The sequence below is a fragment of the Salmo salar genome, chromosome ssa14 (genome assembly GCF_905237065.1).
Source record: "Salmo salar chromosome ssa14, Ssal_v3.1, whole genome shotgun sequence".
Lineage (NCBI taxonomy): Eukaryota > Metazoa > Chordata > Actinopteri > Salmoniformes > Salmonidae > Salmo > Salmo salar.
This window is the reverse complement of record NC_059455.1, coordinates 51,844,979-51,862,323: the sequence shown is the minus strand read 5'-3', so window position 1 is coordinate 51,862,323 and position 17,345 is coordinate 51,844,979. Positions and strand designations below refer to the sequence as shown.

The following is a 17,345-nucleotide window of genomic DNA, read 5'->3' as shown; positions in this document are numbered from 1 at the left end:
TCGTTGTAAAGCCTTTTGAAATCGGACAGTGTGGTTAGATAAAGGAGAGTCTTGTCTTTAAATAGCTGTAAAATAGTCATATGTTTGAGAAATTGAAGTAATAGTATTTCAAACGATTCAAAAATCGCGCCACTGGATTAGACTGGCTGTTACGTAGGTGGGACGAATCGTCCCGCCTAGCCCATAGAGGTTAAAGGCAATGCTACCAAATACTAATTGAGTGTATGTAAACTTCTGACCCACTGGGAATGTGATGAAAGAAATCAAATCTGAAATAAATCATTCTCTCTAATATTATTCTGACATTACACATTATTAAAATAAAGTGGTGATCGTAACTGACCTAAGACAGGGATTTTTTTACTATGACTAGATTTCAGGAATTATGAAAAACTGAGTTTAAATGTATTTGGCTAAGGTGTATGTAAAATTCCGACTTCAACTGTACTTTTATCCCACTAACTACTAACCCAAACATCAGATCCCTTATCACACTAACATCAGATCCCTTATCACACTAAACTTATCAGATACCTCATCACACTAACCTTAACATCAGATACCTCATCACACTAACCTTAACATCAGATACCTCAGGTGAATGTAAAACTTCTGACTTCAACTGTATCCTTCACTCTCATTCTTTACTATCTATTGCATCTTAGCCGCTCTGTCACTGCTCATCCATATATTTTATACTGATATATTCTCATCCCATTCCTTTACTAGATTGTGTGTATTAGGTTTTGTTGTGGAATTGTTAGATATTACCTGTTAGATACTGCTTCACTGTCGGATCTAGAAGCACAAGCACTCCGCTACACTCGCAATAACATCTGCTAACCAAGTGTATGTGACCAACACAATTTGATTTGATGTCACCTGTGTGACTAGAGGTGAAAAAAAACTCTAGATCACCTTTCCTCCACACAGAGAGACGTGTAAAAAGCTCTCCCTCGCCCTCCATTTGGCAAATCTGACCAAAACTCCACCCTCCTGATTCTTGCTTACAAACAAAAACTCAAACAGAAAGCACCAGTGACAATGAAACAGATGCTAAGATACAGGACTGTTTCGCTAGCGCAGACTGGAAAATGTTCCAGGATTCATCCGATAACCACATCAGTCACCGGCCCCACAGTGACTGTACGTACATATCCCAACCAGAAGCCATAGATTACAGGCAACATCCGCACTGAGCTAAATGCTAGAGCTTCCGCTTTCAAGCAGCGGGGCACAAATCTGGAAGCTTATAAGAAATCCCGCTACGACGAGCCATCGAACAGACAAAAACGTCAATACAGGACTAAGATTGAATCCTACAACGCCGGCTCTGGCGCTCGTTGGATTGACAGGGCTTGCTAACTATCACGGATTACAGGAAACCCAGCTGCAAGCTGTCAAGTGACTCAAGCCTACCAGACAGACCAAATGCCTCTATGCTAGCTTTGAGGTAAGCAACACTGAACCATGCATGAGAACACCAGCTGTTCCGGTGACTGTGTGATCAAGCTCTTCATAGCCGATGTGAGAAAGACCTTAAACCTGTTTAGGATAGGGGGCAGTATTTTTACGGCCGGATAAAAAATGTACCCGATTTAATCTGGTTATTACTCCTGCCCAGAAACTAGAATATGCATATAATTGTTTGATTTGGATAGAAAACACCCTAAAGTTCCTAAAACTGTTTGAATGGTGTCTGTGAGTATAACAGAACTCATATGGCAGGCCAAAACCTGAGAAGATTCTAAACAGGAAGTGCCCTCTCTGACCATTTCTTGGCCTTCTATAGCCTCTTTGTGGAAAATAGAGGATCTCTGCTGTAACGTGACATTTTCTAAGACTCCCATGGGCTCTCAGAAGGCGCCAGAACGGGGAATGATGACTCTGCAGTCCCTGGGCGAAAAACAGTAGCGCATTTGGATAGTGGTCGATCTGAGAACAATGAAACGGGCGCGCGCGTGAAGAGTCCATTTTACATTTTCAGTCTTTGAATGAAAACAACGTCTCCTGGTCGGAATATTATCGCTATTTTACGAGAAAAATCGCATAAAAATTTATTTTAAACAGCGTTTGACATGCTTCGAAGTACGGTAATGGAATATTTTGACATTTTTTGTCACGATATGCGCCGGCGCGTCACCCTTCGGATAGTGTCTTGAACGCAAGAACAAAACGCCGCTATTTGGATATAATTATGGATTATTTTGAAACAAAACAACTTTGGGTGTAAAGTAGAAGTCCTGGGAGTGCATTCTGATGAAGAACAGCAAAGGTAATCCAATTTTTCTTATGGTAAATCTGAGTTTGGTGAGTGCCAAACTTGGTGGGTGTCAAAATAGCTAGCCATGATGGCCGGGCTATCTACTCAGAATATTGCAAAATGTGCTTTCACCGAAAAGCTATTTTAAAATCTGACACAGCGATTGCATAAAGGAGTTCTGTATCTATAATTCTTAAAATAATTGTTATGTTTTTTGTGAACGTTTATCGTGAGTAATTTAGTAAATTCACCGGAAGTGTTTGGTGGGTATGCTAGTTCTGAACGTCACATGCTAATGTAAAAAGCAGTTTTTTATATAAATATGAACTTGATTGAACAAAACATGCATGTATTGTATAACATAATGTCCTAGGAGTGTCATCTGATGAAGATCATCAAAGGTTAGTGCTGCATTTAGCTGTGGTTTTGGTTTTTGTGACATTATATGCTAGCTTGAAAAATGGGTGTGTGATTATTTCTGGCTGGGTACTCTCCTGACATAATCTAATGTTTTGCTTTCGTTGTAAAGCCTTTTTGAAATCGGACAGTGTGGTTAGATAAAGGAGAGTCTTGTCTTTAAAATGGTGTAAAATAGTCATATGTTTGAAAAATGGACGTTTTGGGATTTTTGAGGAGTTTGTAATTCGCGCCACGCCCTATCATTGGATATTGGAGCGGTTGTTCCGCTAGCGGAACATCTAGATGTAAGAGGTTAAACAGGTTAATATTCACAAGGCCAGGTGGATTACATACTCAGAGCATACGCTGACCAGCTGGCAAGTGTCTTCACTGAAATTTTCAACCTCTCCCTGACCTGGTCTGTAATACCTACATGTTTCAAGCAGACCATCATAGTCCCTGTGCCCAAGAACGCCAAGGTAACTTGTCTAAATGACTATTGCCCTGTGGCACTCATATGTAACCTGGTCATGGCTCACATCACGCCAGACACTCTGGACCCATTCGAATTCACATACCACCCCAACAGATTCACAGATTGCACTCCACACTGCCCTTACCCACCTGGACAAAAAGAACAACTACGTGAGAATGCTGTTCGTTGACTACAGCTCAGCGTTCAACACCATAGTGCCCTCCAAGCTCATCACTAAGCTCAGGACCCTGCGACTAAACACTGCCTTCTGCCACAGGATCCTGGACTTCCTGACGGGCCGCACCCAGGTGGTGAGGGTAGGCAACAACACATCCACCACGCTGACCCTCAACACAGGGGCCCCTCATGGGTGTGTGCTTAGTGCCATCATGTACTCCCCTGTTCACTCATGACTGCATGGCCGCGCACGTGACTACCAACCCCATCATTAAGTTAGCCAACGTCTCGACAGTGGTAGGTCTGATCACCGACGACAAAACAGCCTATGGGGAAGAGGTCAGAGACCTGGCAGTGTGGTGCCAGAACAACAATCTCTCCCTCAATGTCAGCAAGACAAAGGAGCTGATCGTGGACTACAGGAAATGGACGGGCGGCACGGCCCCATTCACATAGACAGGGCTGTAGTGGAGCGGGTCAAGAACTTCAAGTTCCTCATTGTCCACATCAGTAAGGACCCATCCTGGTACAAACACACCAATACAGCCGTGAAGAGGGCACGACATCTCCTCTTCCTCCTCAGGAGGCTGAAAAGATGTGGCATGGGCCATCAGATCCTCAAGAAGTTCTACAGCTGCACCATTGAGGACATCTTGACTGGCTGCATCATCGCTTGGTACGGCAACTGCTTGGCATCCAACCGTAAGCCGTTACAGAGGATAGTGTGTACGGCCAGTACATCACTGGGGCCGAGCTCACTGCCATCCAGGTACTCTGTACCAGGCGGTGTCAGAGGAAGCCCCTAACAATTGTCTAAGACATCAGTCACCCAAGTCATAGACTGCTCTCTCTTATATCGCATGGCAAGCGGTACCAAGTCTGGGACCAAAAGGCTTCTGAAAAGCTTCCATCCCCAAGCCATAAGACTGCTGAAGAGTTAATCAAATTTTTGGACAAAATATTTGCCGACTATAGTAGACATCGATCAAGTGCACAAGGCGACATGTATGCAAAAATAACGTCCACTGAGTAAAAAAAAAAAATCATAATCCCCCTGTGTTACTGTCAAGGTCAACACAACAAAAGCAATCTCTTTGGGCGACACTGCACATTATTACATAGTGCACATTATTACATTGTACACTTTCTGCCTGTGGACATCTGTTCTATAATGTTCCAGCAGAGCATGATACCCATTGTTGACATAATTGATCTCTTTCAGGCAGAGAGTAGACCTGGCATACCCCTTTTGATCCACTGTATTGAAGAAGTGAGACAGAGGGAAAGTGTGTGTTGTTCCTTTCACCTCTATAGAGGCATCCAGTTTAAGCCAGGCCCAGCTCCAGCTACACCTGATCCCTGAATCCACTTGTTTAACAAGCAACACCTCATTTTCACCTCATTCTCTCATTCTGAAAATTAACCACATACTGTAGAGGGAAAACAGTCAACAGATAGTAGTTAGTTCGTTAGCTAGTTAACATTTCACACATATTGCCAGGGTCCAGTAAGCAACTAACGTGTTATAACTTGACGAACGACAAGGAGTCGTATACCAGTTAATACTACAGTGAATTGGTTAGGTTACTAACGTTAGCTCACCTGATGTTGCAACGTTAGCTGCTGCTACTGTTTATTATATATCCTGTTGTCTAAGTCACTTTACCCCTAGTTATATGTACATATCTACCTCAATTACCTCGTACCTTGCACATCGACTCTGTACTGGTAGCCCATGTATAGCGCCATGTTATTACCTCGTACCCCTGCACATTGACTCTGTACTGGTAGCCCATGTATAGCGCCATGTTATTACCTCGTACCCCTGCACATTGACTCTGTACTGGTACCCCGTGTATATAGCCATGTTATTACCTCATACCCCTGCACATTGACCCAGTACAAGTACTCCGTCTATATAGCCACGTGATTACCTCGTACCCCTGCACATTGACTCAGTACTAGTAATCTGTGTATATAGCCACGTTATTACCTCGTACCCCTGCACATTGACTCAGTACTAGTAATCTGACTCAGTACTAGTAATCTGTGTATATAGCCACGTTATTACCTCGTACCCCTGCACATTGACTCAGTACTAGTAATCTGTGTATATAGCCACGTTATTACTTCGTACCCCTGCACATTGACTCAGTACTAGTATTCGGTGTATATAGCCACGTTATTACCTCGTACCCCTGCACATTGACTCAGTACTCTGTGTATTTAGCCATGTTATTACCTCGTACCCCTGCACATTGACTCAGTACTAGTACTCTGTGTATTTAGCCATGTTATTACCTCGTACCCCTGCACATTGACTCAGTACTAGTACTCTGTGTATATAGCCATGTTATTTCCTCGTACCCCTGCACATTGACTCAGTACTAGTATTCGGTGTATATAGCCATGTTATTACCTCGTACCCCTGCACATTGACTCAGTACTAGTACTCCGTGTATATAGCCATGTTATTGTTACTCATTGTGCATTTATTCCTCATCTCATCATTTCTCTTGTTTCTCTCTGCATTGTTGGGAAGGACCCGTTAGTAAGCATTTCACTGTTAGTCTACACCTATTGTTTACCAAGCATGTGACATAACATTTTGATTTGTTTCTGTACCTTTAAAGATGAGTTTCTGTGCAGGCATCGGGACCCCGGTGACCTGAACGAGAGCATCAGAAAGGTCCTTCAGTATCGGTTCGTTCCCGTCCAGCCCCGTTACCGTGATGCTGTGCTTCGTAGAACCTGCATGAGGGGGGATGGAGTAGACGCGAAGTACTTTTATATAGTTGCTACATCAGAGACATTAGCTAGCTAGCCATCTCAGTAACTGATAGGTGCTTTTAGCAACATACACTAGCGTTGCTTTCGATTGTATTGGTTTGCACAAAAACAGTCCATGGGAAGCCAGATGTTAAATACAATTCCATTTCAATTTAGTGTGCCAGTGGGCAGGACGGTTTTGTCATTATGACCGGGGGCAGTTGAGACAAAATATCTAAAGGATCATATTACTAAACTGAATTTCCAAACGTGGGTCTGTTGTAGACCCACTTCCTCTCTGTTTACGTTCAAATTAAAAGTCGTGCACGTGTGGCATATGTGGACCAACAGGGAATAATAACCTGTGGGGGGACTTTGACATGGGTAACGTTACGCAGAGAGGAAGTGGGTAACGTTACGAGGAAGTGGGTAACGTTACGCAGAGAGGAAGTGGGTAACGTTACGCAGAGAGGAAGTGGGTAACTTTACGCAGAGAAGAAGTGGGTAACGTTACGCAGAGAGCAAGTGGGTAACTTTACGCAGAGAGCAAGTGGGTAACTTTACGCAGAGAGCAAGTGGGTAACGTTACGCAGAGAGCAAGTGGGTAACTTTACGCAGAGAGGAAGTGGGTAACGTTACGCAGAGAGGAAGTGGGTAACGTTACGCAGAGAGGAAGAGGGTTAGTGGGTAACGTTACGCACGCAGAGAGGAAGTGGGTCTACAACAGACCCACGTTTGGAACGTATTTCATAACACGATATTTTAGATATTTTGTCTCAAATTCGCCAGTTATTAATGACCAACAGTCCTGTCTACCCAGCGACTCAGTACATTAAAATGAAATCGTATTGATGTCGCGTTCAGATGCTAGTCGGAACTACGGAAATGTGTATTCGGAGTTTCCTAGTTCCGTCTAGCGTGTGAATGAGGCATTAACATCTGGCTCCCCCAAACACTGTTTTGGTGCAATCCAATACAATTTAAAGCAATACCTGTGTACATAAATACACCAGCATTTCAAAAGCACCTAGCTACGTATCTGACAACTACCTGGCTAGCTAGCTAGCATCTCCTGCTGTGTGTAGCTAGCTAGCTAGCTAGCCCGTAGACTCAGACTTTCCGACTACCAGTACCATCTATTTGTCTTCGTTTTACGGGGTAATATACATTAAACAAGCGACAACATTCAAAGCAAAGTGTTTGACTTTACCGTAAGCGACAGTGACCGTCACAGTATTCTCCGCCATTTCTGTGTAGCATGAGTGAAAACCCAAGGGGCCAGGGTTCCGGTTGGAAAGCACGCCATCCCGTGTACATAGAGGGGACTGGCGGTACTGCAGTTTAACTGGCGCCGAGCCCAGAAAGACCCAGAGATTCTGGGTCCTCATCTCCCTGGTCGATTTGAGAAGGGCGCTCCTCACTCACTACTACTGCCCGGTCACCGGAACACCCAATACACAACCAATCAGTCGATATAATCGAGAACTATCGTCAGAAATCACGCGATATGAATCAGACAGTGAAAAAAGTAACATGAAAAAGACACACACACACACAAAAAAAACACAGAACAGCCATAATAGTTGTCGATTAAATCAACTGATTGCTTTTGTATGGGGTGACCGGTTATAGCCCGGTGTACCGTGGCTCAGGTTAAATCAAATCACATTTTATTGGTCACATACACATGGTTAGAAGATGTTAATGCGAGTGTAGAGAAATGCTTGTGCTTCTAGCTCCGACAGTGCAGTAATATCTAACAAGTAATCTAACAATACCACAATAACTACCTTATACACACAAATCTAAAGGAATGAATAAGAATATGTACATATAAATATATGGATGAACGATGGCCGATCGGCATTGGCAAGATGCAGTAGATGGTATAGAGTACAGTATATAAATATTAGATGAGTAATGTAAGATACGTAAACATTATTATAGTGGCATTATTAAAGAGACTAGTGATCCATTTGTTAGAGTGGCCAGTGATTGGGTTTCAATGTTGGCAGCAGCCTCTCTGAGTTACTGATGGCTGTTTAAGAGTCTGATGGCCTTGAGATAGAAGCTGTTTTTCAGTCTCTCGGTCCCAGCTTTGGTGCACCTGTACTGACCTCGCCTTCTGGATGATAAGCGGGGTCAACAGGCAGTGGCTCGGGTGGTTGTTGTCCTTGATGATCTTTTTGGCCTTCCTGTGACATCGGTAGACTCAGACTTTCCGACTACCAGTAGGTGTCCTGGAGGGCAGGTAGTTTCAAATCAAATCAAACTTTATTTGTCACATGCACCGAATACAACAAGTGTACACCTTACCGTGAAATGCTTACTTACAAGCCCTTAACAACAGTGCAGTTCAAAAGAGATAAGAAGAAAATATTTACCAAATAAACTAAAGGAAAAAATAATAAAAAGTAACACAATAACATAACAATAACGAGGTTATATAAAGGGGGTACTGGTACAGAGAAAGTGTGCAGGGGAACAGGTTAGAGGTAATTTGTACATGTAGGTAGGGTGGAACCGGTCAGGTTGCTCTCAATGGTGCAGCTGTAGAACTTTTTGAGGATCTGGGGACCCATGCCAAAGCTTTTAGTTTCCTGAGGGGGAAAAGGTTTTGTCGTGCCCTCTTCACGACTGTCTTGGTATGTTTGGACCATGATAGATCGTTGGTGATGTGGACACCAAGGAACTTGAAACGCTCGACCCGCTTCACTACAGCCCCGTCGATGAGAATGGGGTCTGTTCGGCCCGCCTTTTCCTGTAGTCCACAATCATCTCCTTTGTTTTGCTCACATTGAGGGTGGTTGTTGTCCTGGCACCACACTGCCAGGTCTCTGACCTTCTCCTTATAGGCTGTCTCATAGTTGTTGGTGATCAGGCCTACCACTGCTGTGTTGTCAGCAAACTTAATGATGGTGTTGGAGTCGTGTTTGGCCACGCAGTCGTGGGTGAACAGGGAGTACAGGAGGGGACTAAGTACACCCTTGAGGGACCCCAGTGTTAAGGATCAGAGTGGCAGACGTGTTGTTGCCTACCCTTACCACCTTGGGGCGGCCCGTCAGAAAGTCCAGGACCCAATTGCACATGGCGGGGTTGAGACCCAGGGACTCATGTTTAATGGTGAGCTTGGAGGGTACAATGGTGTTGAATGCTGAGCTGTAGTCAATGAACAGCATTCTTACATAGGTATTCATCTTGTCCAGATGGGTTAGGGCAGTGTGCAGTGTGATGGCGATTGCGTCATCTGTGGACCTGTTGGGGTGGTATGCAAACTGAAGTGGGTCTAGGGGTGTCAGGTAAGGTAGAGGTGATATGATCCTTGACTAGTCTCTCAAAGCACTTCATGATGACAAAAGTAATTTAGTTCAGTTATCTTTGCCTTATTGGATACAGGAACAATGGTGTCCGTCTTGAAGCATGTGGTGACAGCAGACTGGGATAGGGAGAGATTGAATATGTCCGTAAACACACCAGCCAGCTGGTCTGCACATGCTCTGAGGACGCGGCTAGGGATGCCGTCTGGGCCAGCAGCCTTGCGAGGGTTAACACGTTTAAATGTCTTACTCACGTCGGCCACAGAGAAGGAGAGTTTTTGGTAGCGGCTGCGTCGGTGGCACTGTATTATCCTCAAAGCGTGCAAAGAAGATGTTCAGTTTGTCTGGAAGCAAGACGTCAGTGTCCGTGACATGGCTGGTTTTCTTTTTGTAGTCCGTAATTGCCTGTAGACGCTGCCACATACGTCTCGTGTCTGAACCTTTGAATTGCAAACTCCACTTTGTCCGTATACCGCTTGTTTGATTGCCTTGCAGAGGGAATAACTACACTGTTTATATTCGGCCATATTCCCAGTCATCTTTCCATGTGTCGGCTTTAAATGCGGTGGTTTACGCTTTCAGTTTTGCGCGAATGTCGCCATCCATCCATGGTTTCTGGTTAGGGTATGTTTTAATAGTCACAGTGGGTACAACCTCTCCAATGCACTTCCTTATAAACTCACTCACCGAGTCAGCATACAAATCGATGTACCCACTAGACATCCCTGTGTTGGCACTGCTACTTCCTACCTGACAGGTAAGACGACATCGAAACACACACTATTAGGAGTGTTCCCCTATTTATATGTTTGGGGGCATGTGTCAGTGGTGAGGGATGCTAAGCCAGTGTTTGAGTGTCTGGTATGTTATGAGGACATGCAGATGCACTCCAATTTCCTGGACAGGAAGGTGACATCACAGATAGAACAATGAGTTATAAAAACCTTTGGTGACAGTCTTTCCCTACACCCTACCCATTACCTCTACTCTCACTCTTCTTCTTCTTCTTCTTCGATGTGGTTTAATGGCGGTTGGCATCCAATATGTTGCATTACTGCCACCTACTAGACTGGAGTACAACTCCCGTATACTTTGCTTGAAAAAGAAATACAAAAAAAGAATAACACCACTGTACTGCACTATTTAAATCTACAGTATTTGGTCCTACGACATGACCAACAAACTGAAAGGATGGGACATCACTTAACACACCCTGTAACTCTTCTGATGTCAAGTCTCGCATACCCAAAACCTCAACATGCCTCTCTCGCATGGCACATTTCTGATCCCTAGCCCCTACAATTAACACATACCACTACTTTCCGCAATGCTAAACATTCCTTTGTCTTATACCCTTCTGCACACTTCTCACACCTAGGAACCTCCCTCCTACACACTGCTGCCACATGCCCATATGCTTGACACCTGTAACAACGTAATGTATTCGGTACAAAAGCTTGTACAGGATAACTTATATATCCTAATATCACTTTGTCGGGCAAAAACTCAACATCAAAACTCAAAAGAACAGACAATGACTCTTCAGTTTCACCACTCTCGCCACCCTGTCTGAGTCTCGCCACCCTGTCTGAGTCTCACCACCCTGTCTGAGTCTCGCCACCCTGTCTGAGTCTCGCCACCCTGTCTGAGTCTCCCCACCCTGTCTGTCTCTCTCCACCCTGTCTGTCTCTCTCCACCCTGTCTGTCTCTCTCCACCGTCTGTCTCTGGTCACCCTGTCTGCGTCGTACCAAACGACGAGCATCACAAACACCAGGAATCTTCCCCTTCAGTTGGTCAACTTTAACATTTACCTCTACCCCCAGTAATCACTCCTTTCACATTTACCTCTACCCCCAGTAATCACTCCTTTCAATGGAGCCCTTTTCTAGAGAGAGAAACAATTCACATCTCTTGTCCCCATTCGTTTAAACTTTAATTTGATTTAACGCTGAGCGCCTTCTCCCTCTGACCAGCAGAAACACAAACAATTATCACAAGACCACTTCTGGTTACCCTCACCGATTCCACAGCACCCAACTCTGTTTTCACCTACCCTGAAACCACAAATGGATCAGCCAAAAGGGTCCACTTTTTCTGTCACAGACTCATCTTTATCCTGACCCTCGGTGCAAGCCTCGGGCTCAAGAGAACTTCACCACACCTACCACCTCAGATACTTTGCCCTCCTTCACTTCCATTTCTTCTCCTGTCTTCAGCTCACTCTGCTTACACTTTCTACCATTCTTCTTTAACAAACCATCTCCCTTTTTTCCACCATTTTTAACCGCCTCAAGCTCATCGTCTTCCTCCCTCTCTCTCTTACACCTCCTCTGCCTCTCTTTTTCCCTCCATTCCTCCTCCGTATTCCAAGTATACGTCTCCTTGTGATAATACTGCACTTCTCCTGACATCCATCTTGTTCTTGCCTTCTCAAGGGACGCCATTTAACCCTCTGTCACAATCTCCATACAATCAGCACCTACCCCTCAGGACTCTCAACAGTACATCCCAATTATAATGCAGCTGCTTCGTCTTGATGTTATTCTTTATCAAAATCTACAGCGGCACTTTTCAATTTCAAACAAGCGTTCTCTCCGCCTTCCTTCTCCAACGTCGCTCCCCGATCCCTCTGCCCGTGGGGAAACATGAGAATAATGTTGCTCTGTAACTTCCTCCCCAGGCCTCTACTCTCACCCTGGCCTAGCTGCTTACTTTCAAACCACTATTGCCGCTTACAAAACTGGGATTTCGGAACTCGTAAATCTCAGACTTCAGTGCTTTCTAAACAACTGGGTACTCTGAAAAAAACGAGCTCCGACTGGGAATTCTAACTCAGGAACTCAGGCCTCTTTCCAGAGCTCCGACTTTCTGACCTGAAAATCACTGACGTCATGATTTGAACTCGTATTTTTCAGAGTTCCCAGTTGTTTTGAACACGGCATAAGTTTCCAACATGACCTGACGTGTGTGTTACACATGGTGTTATAGGAGGAATTGAAGACAGAGCATATGGGTGGTGATAAGTGCCAGAATTAAGCCTCGTGAAGCTACTGACACCTCTCACCAAGTCACCTAACGTCTTCCATAAAATACCTCCATGAATTAACAAGGACTGTCAATGGAGACACGTTTTTTTTCTAAGGCGTCAAATCTTACATGACACGTACACGTCGTGTAGACGTAGTGTAAGACACATCACGTGTCACTTTGCTTGTAAGATTATTATGAAACATGTTAGTTGAAGTGTCTGTTTAGTTTATTATTAAAATATCTCACCATGTACATTACCAATCAAAAGTTTGGACACACCTACTCATTCAAGGGTTTTTCTTTATTTTTACTATTTTCTACATTGTAGAATAATAGTGAAGACATCAAAACTATGAAATAACACATATGGAATCATGTAGTAACCAAAAAAGTGTTAAAGAAATCAAAATATATTTTAGATTCTTCAAAGTAGCCACCCTTTGCCTTGATGACAGCTTTGCACACTCTTGGTATTCTCTCAACCAGCTTCACCTGGAATGTTTTTCCAACAGTCTTGAAGGAGTTCCAACATATGCTGAGCACTTGTTAACTGCTTTTCCTTCAGTCTGCGGTCCAACTCATCCCAAACCACCTCAATTGGGGTCGGGTGATTGTGGAGGACAGGTCATCAAATAGCCTTTACACAACCTGGAGGTTTGGGTCATTGTCCTGTTGAAAAACAAATTATAGTCCCACTAAGCGCAAGCCAGATGGGATGGCTTATCGCTGCAGAATGCTGTGGTAGTTATGCTGGTTAAGTGTGCCTTGAATTCTAAATAAATCACTGACAGTGTCACCAGCAAAGCACCCCCACACCATCAAACCTCCTCCTCCATGCTTCACGGTGGGAACCACACTTGCGGAGATCATCCGTTCACCTACTCTGCGTCTCACAAAGACACGGCAGTTGGAACCAAAAATCTCAAATTTGAACTCATCAGACCAAAGGACAGATTTCCACCGGTCTAATGTCCATTGCTCGTGTTTCTTGGCCCAAGCAAGTCTCTTCTTCTTATTGGTGTCCTTTAGTAGTGGTTTCTTTGCAGCAATTCCACCATGAAGGCCTTATTCATGCAGTCTCCTCTGAACAGTTGATATTGAGATGTGTTTGTTACTTGAACTCTGTGAAGCAATTATTTGGGCTGAAATTTCTGAGGTTGGTAACTCTAATGAACTTATCCTCTGCAGCAGAGGTAACTCGGGATCTTCCTTTCCTGTGGCGGTCCTCATGAGAGCCAGTTTCATCATAGCGCTTGATGAATTTTGCGACTGCACTTGAAGTAACCTTCAAAGTTCTTGAAATTTTCCAGATTGCCTGACCATGCATTAAAGTAATGATGGACTGTCGTTTCTCTTTGCTTATTTGAGCGGTTCTTGCCATAATATCGACTTGGTATTTTACCAAATAGGGCTATCATCTGTATACCAACCCTACCTTGTCACTGATTTGCTCAAACGCATTAATAAATAAATAAATTCCACAAATTAACAAGGCACACCTGTTAATTGAAATGCATTCCAGGTGACTACCTCATGAAGCTGGTTGAGAGAATGTCAAGAGAGTGCAATTTGAACCCCCCTCCAGGTGTCGCCCATCTTACCCATTATCTCAAGTGTATTTATACCTGTGTTCTCTGTTTGTTTGTTGCCAGTTCGTCTTGGTCTTGTTAAGCTTGTTTTTCCATGGTCCTGTTTTCCTAGTCTCTGATTTCTAGCCCTCCCATTTCTGACCTGTTCTGCCTGCACTGACCTCAAGCCTGCCTGCCCCCTGTATCTTTCAGACTCTGACCTGGTTAATGAACTTCTGCCTGTCCTCGACCTGTCTATTGCCTGCCCCATGTATTTTAATAAATATCAGAGACTCTAACCATCTGCCTCCTGCGTCTGCATCTGGGTCTCACCCTATGTCGTTGCCCTGAGTTTGAAGATGTAATCCAGAGACAGGTGTTTTCGCCATCTCTTTAGCTACCATACTCTAATTCCACTGATTTCAAAACTTGATCCTCCAGAAAGTGGAGAGCAACACTTATCCAGCTCCACTACACAATACATAAAAAGCAGCGTTCTACAGGATTACCAACACAGACTGACAAGCTCAAATAGACAGAAGCCTTCTATATGGCAGACCAATCTGAACTCCTCTCTCGGCATGTCCAGCCCACTCATTATCTCAACCAATCTTGGCTAGTGGGAAGGTTGCTGACTTTTTCTGTGACTTTACCAACAAGGCTCATAATTTAACAATTGTATTTGTATTTACATCGGCATCCAAGTTTGTTATTAAGGCACATGAAAGTTGACATGTCCCAGAAGGCATTTCTGCCAGAAAAATACATTTTGATCAAAATAAATACACTTTCAAATGGCTCTCCTGTGAAGTCGTGACTTGAGACATACGACTAGTCTCCTGAAACAGGTCACATTTATCAATTGGATACAGTTGAAGTCGTGACCTGAGACATACGACTAGTTTCCTGAAATGGGTCACATTTATCAATTACATACAATTGAAGTCGGAAGTTTACATACACTTAGGTTGGAGTCATTAAAACTAGTTTTTCAACCACTCCACAAATTTCTTGTTAACAAACTAGTTTTGGCAAGTGGGTTAGGACATCTACTTTGTGCATGAGACAAGTAATCTTTCCAACAATTGTTTACAGACAGATTTTTCACTTATAATTCACTGTATCACAATTCCAGTGGGTCAGAATTTTACATACACTAAGGTGACTGTGACTTTAAATAGCTTGGAAAATTGGCCACATATACTGTAGAACTGGTTAGTTAACCCACAGAGTCCAGTCCATATACTGTAGATAACCGACTGTAAGTTTACCAGAACAAGAGGAGGATGAGGATCCACACCAATAAAACATTTTTGGAGAATATTTATTATGTTTTTGAGTGAGTTTGTTGTTTCTGACAGGACAGTTGTCGGAGTCAGATTAAAGGTCATTTTTACTGCTCGGACATGTGCAGCGTTTACCGTGAATGCAGTCTTCCGCTAAATCGGGAAAATTTAATTCACGCTGTAAAGCTGAACTTCAGCAGATTGAGATTCAGCTAGAGTTCAGACTCCAGTAAAACAACAGATAACCCTAAACACACCAGCCTGCCGCAAAGCTAAACCATCCACCAAGAAGACGATATCAACCTGTCAAAAGGAGAAAATGAAGCAGCACGATATCATGTTGATACACATTTAGAGTATCGGAACTCCGTTCCTTTATTACATTCGTTTCCAAAACACATCTTACAGACAGAAAGGAATGTTCTTGGCAACATCTGGACCGATGGTTTTAGCCATCATACAGAAGAACACTGTTATATTAGTACAGGCTAATTAATATTGTACAGGACAATACTTACTGAGGATATGCTAGACAGGGAGGAGGGGGTGGGTAGCCTGAGTGCCAGTCTGTTTGTGTTATCATGCTAACTCCCTGGCACACCAAATGTTTGGCTTGACAATGGCAACAATGGAGTTGTCAAAAACACAGGCCTAGATTCAATCAAATCAAGCGTTAAAAACACAGGCCTAGATTCAATAAGATCCAAGCGTTAAAAACACGGGCCTAGATTCAATCAAATCAAGCGTTAAAAACACGGGCCTAGATTCAATCAAATCAAGTGTTAAAAACACGGGCCTAGATTCAATCAGATCAAGCGTTAAAAACACAGGCCTAGATTCAATCAATTCAAGCGTTAAAAACACAGGCCTAGATTCAATCAATTCAAGCGTTAAAAAACACAGGCCTAGATTCAATCAAATCAAGCGTTAAAAACACAGGCCTAGATTCAATCAAATCAAGCGTTAAAAATGTCAGGCCTAGATTCAATCAAATCAAGCGTTAAAAACACAGGCCCAGAGTCAATCAAATCAAGCGTTAAAAACACGGGCCTAGATTCAATCAAATCAAGCGTTGAAAACACAGGCCTAGATTCAATCAAATCAAGCGTTAAAAACACAGGCCTAGATTCAATCAAATCAAGTGTTAAAAACACGGGCCTAGATTCAATCAAATCAAGTGTTAAAAACACGGGCCTAGATTCAATCAAATCAAGTGTTAAAAACACGGGCCTAGATTCAATCAAATCAAGTGTTAAAAACACGGGCCTAGATTCAATCAAATCAAGTGTTAAAAACACGGGCCTAGATTCAATCAAATCAAGTGTTAAAAACACGGGCCTAGACTCAATCAAATCAGGCATTAAAAACACAGGCCTAGATTCAATCAGATCAAGCATTAACGCCGATAGCAGACACCCGCATAGCGGATGTTTTGGCGGTGGAGGAACTGTGTCGGTGAGCAGCTGCTGCAAAAGCTTATTTCTCTCAAATGTTGGGCACAAATGTGTTTACGTCCCTGTTAGTGAGCATTTCTCCTTTGCCAAGATTATCCATCCACCTGACAAGTGTGGCATATCAAGAAGCTGATTAAACAGCATGATTATTACACAGGTGCACCTTGTGCTTGGGACAATAAAAGGCCACTGTAAAATGTGCAGTTTTGTCACACAACACAATGCCCTCATGTTTTGAACGTGTAATTGGCATGCTGAACGCAGAAAGGTCCACCACAGCTGTTGCAATATAATTGAATGTTCATTTCTCTACCACAAGTCGCCTCCACCGTAATTTTTGAGAATTTGGCAGTATGTTCAACCGGCCTCACAACCACAGACCACGTGTAACCACACCAGTCCATAACCTCCACATCCTGCTTCTTCACCTGCGGGATCGCCTGAGACCAGCCACCAGGACAGCTAATGAAACTGTGGGATCATCTGAGACCAGCCAGCCGGACAGCTGATGAAACTGTGGGATCATCTGAGACCAGCCACCTGGACAGCTGATGAAACTGTGGGTTCATCTGAGACCAGCCACCAGGACAGCTGATGAAACTGTGG

At 43.6% G+C, this 17,345-nt stretch overlaps 1 protein-coding gene across 1 annotated transcript in view; it reads right to left on the bottom strand.

Annotated features, from left to right (window-relative positions):
• Positions 1-7,537, bottom strand: part of LOC106569734 (BAG family molecular chaperone regulator 1) — a 64,558-nt gene extending 57,021 nt beyond the window's left edge. Inside the window, exons 1-2 of the mRNA XM_045694540.1 lie at positions 7,294-7,537; positions 5,940-6,065 (exon numbers count right to left, since the gene is read on the bottom strand). Coding sequence (XP_045550496.1) covers positions 5,940-6,065; positions 7,294-7,471 — 304 coding nt within the window. The 5' untranslated portion in view covers positions 7,472-7,537. The remainder of the gene's footprint in view (positions 1-5,939; positions 6,066-7,293) is intronic.
• Between the last annotated feature and the right edge of the window lie 9,808 nt (positions 7,538-17,345).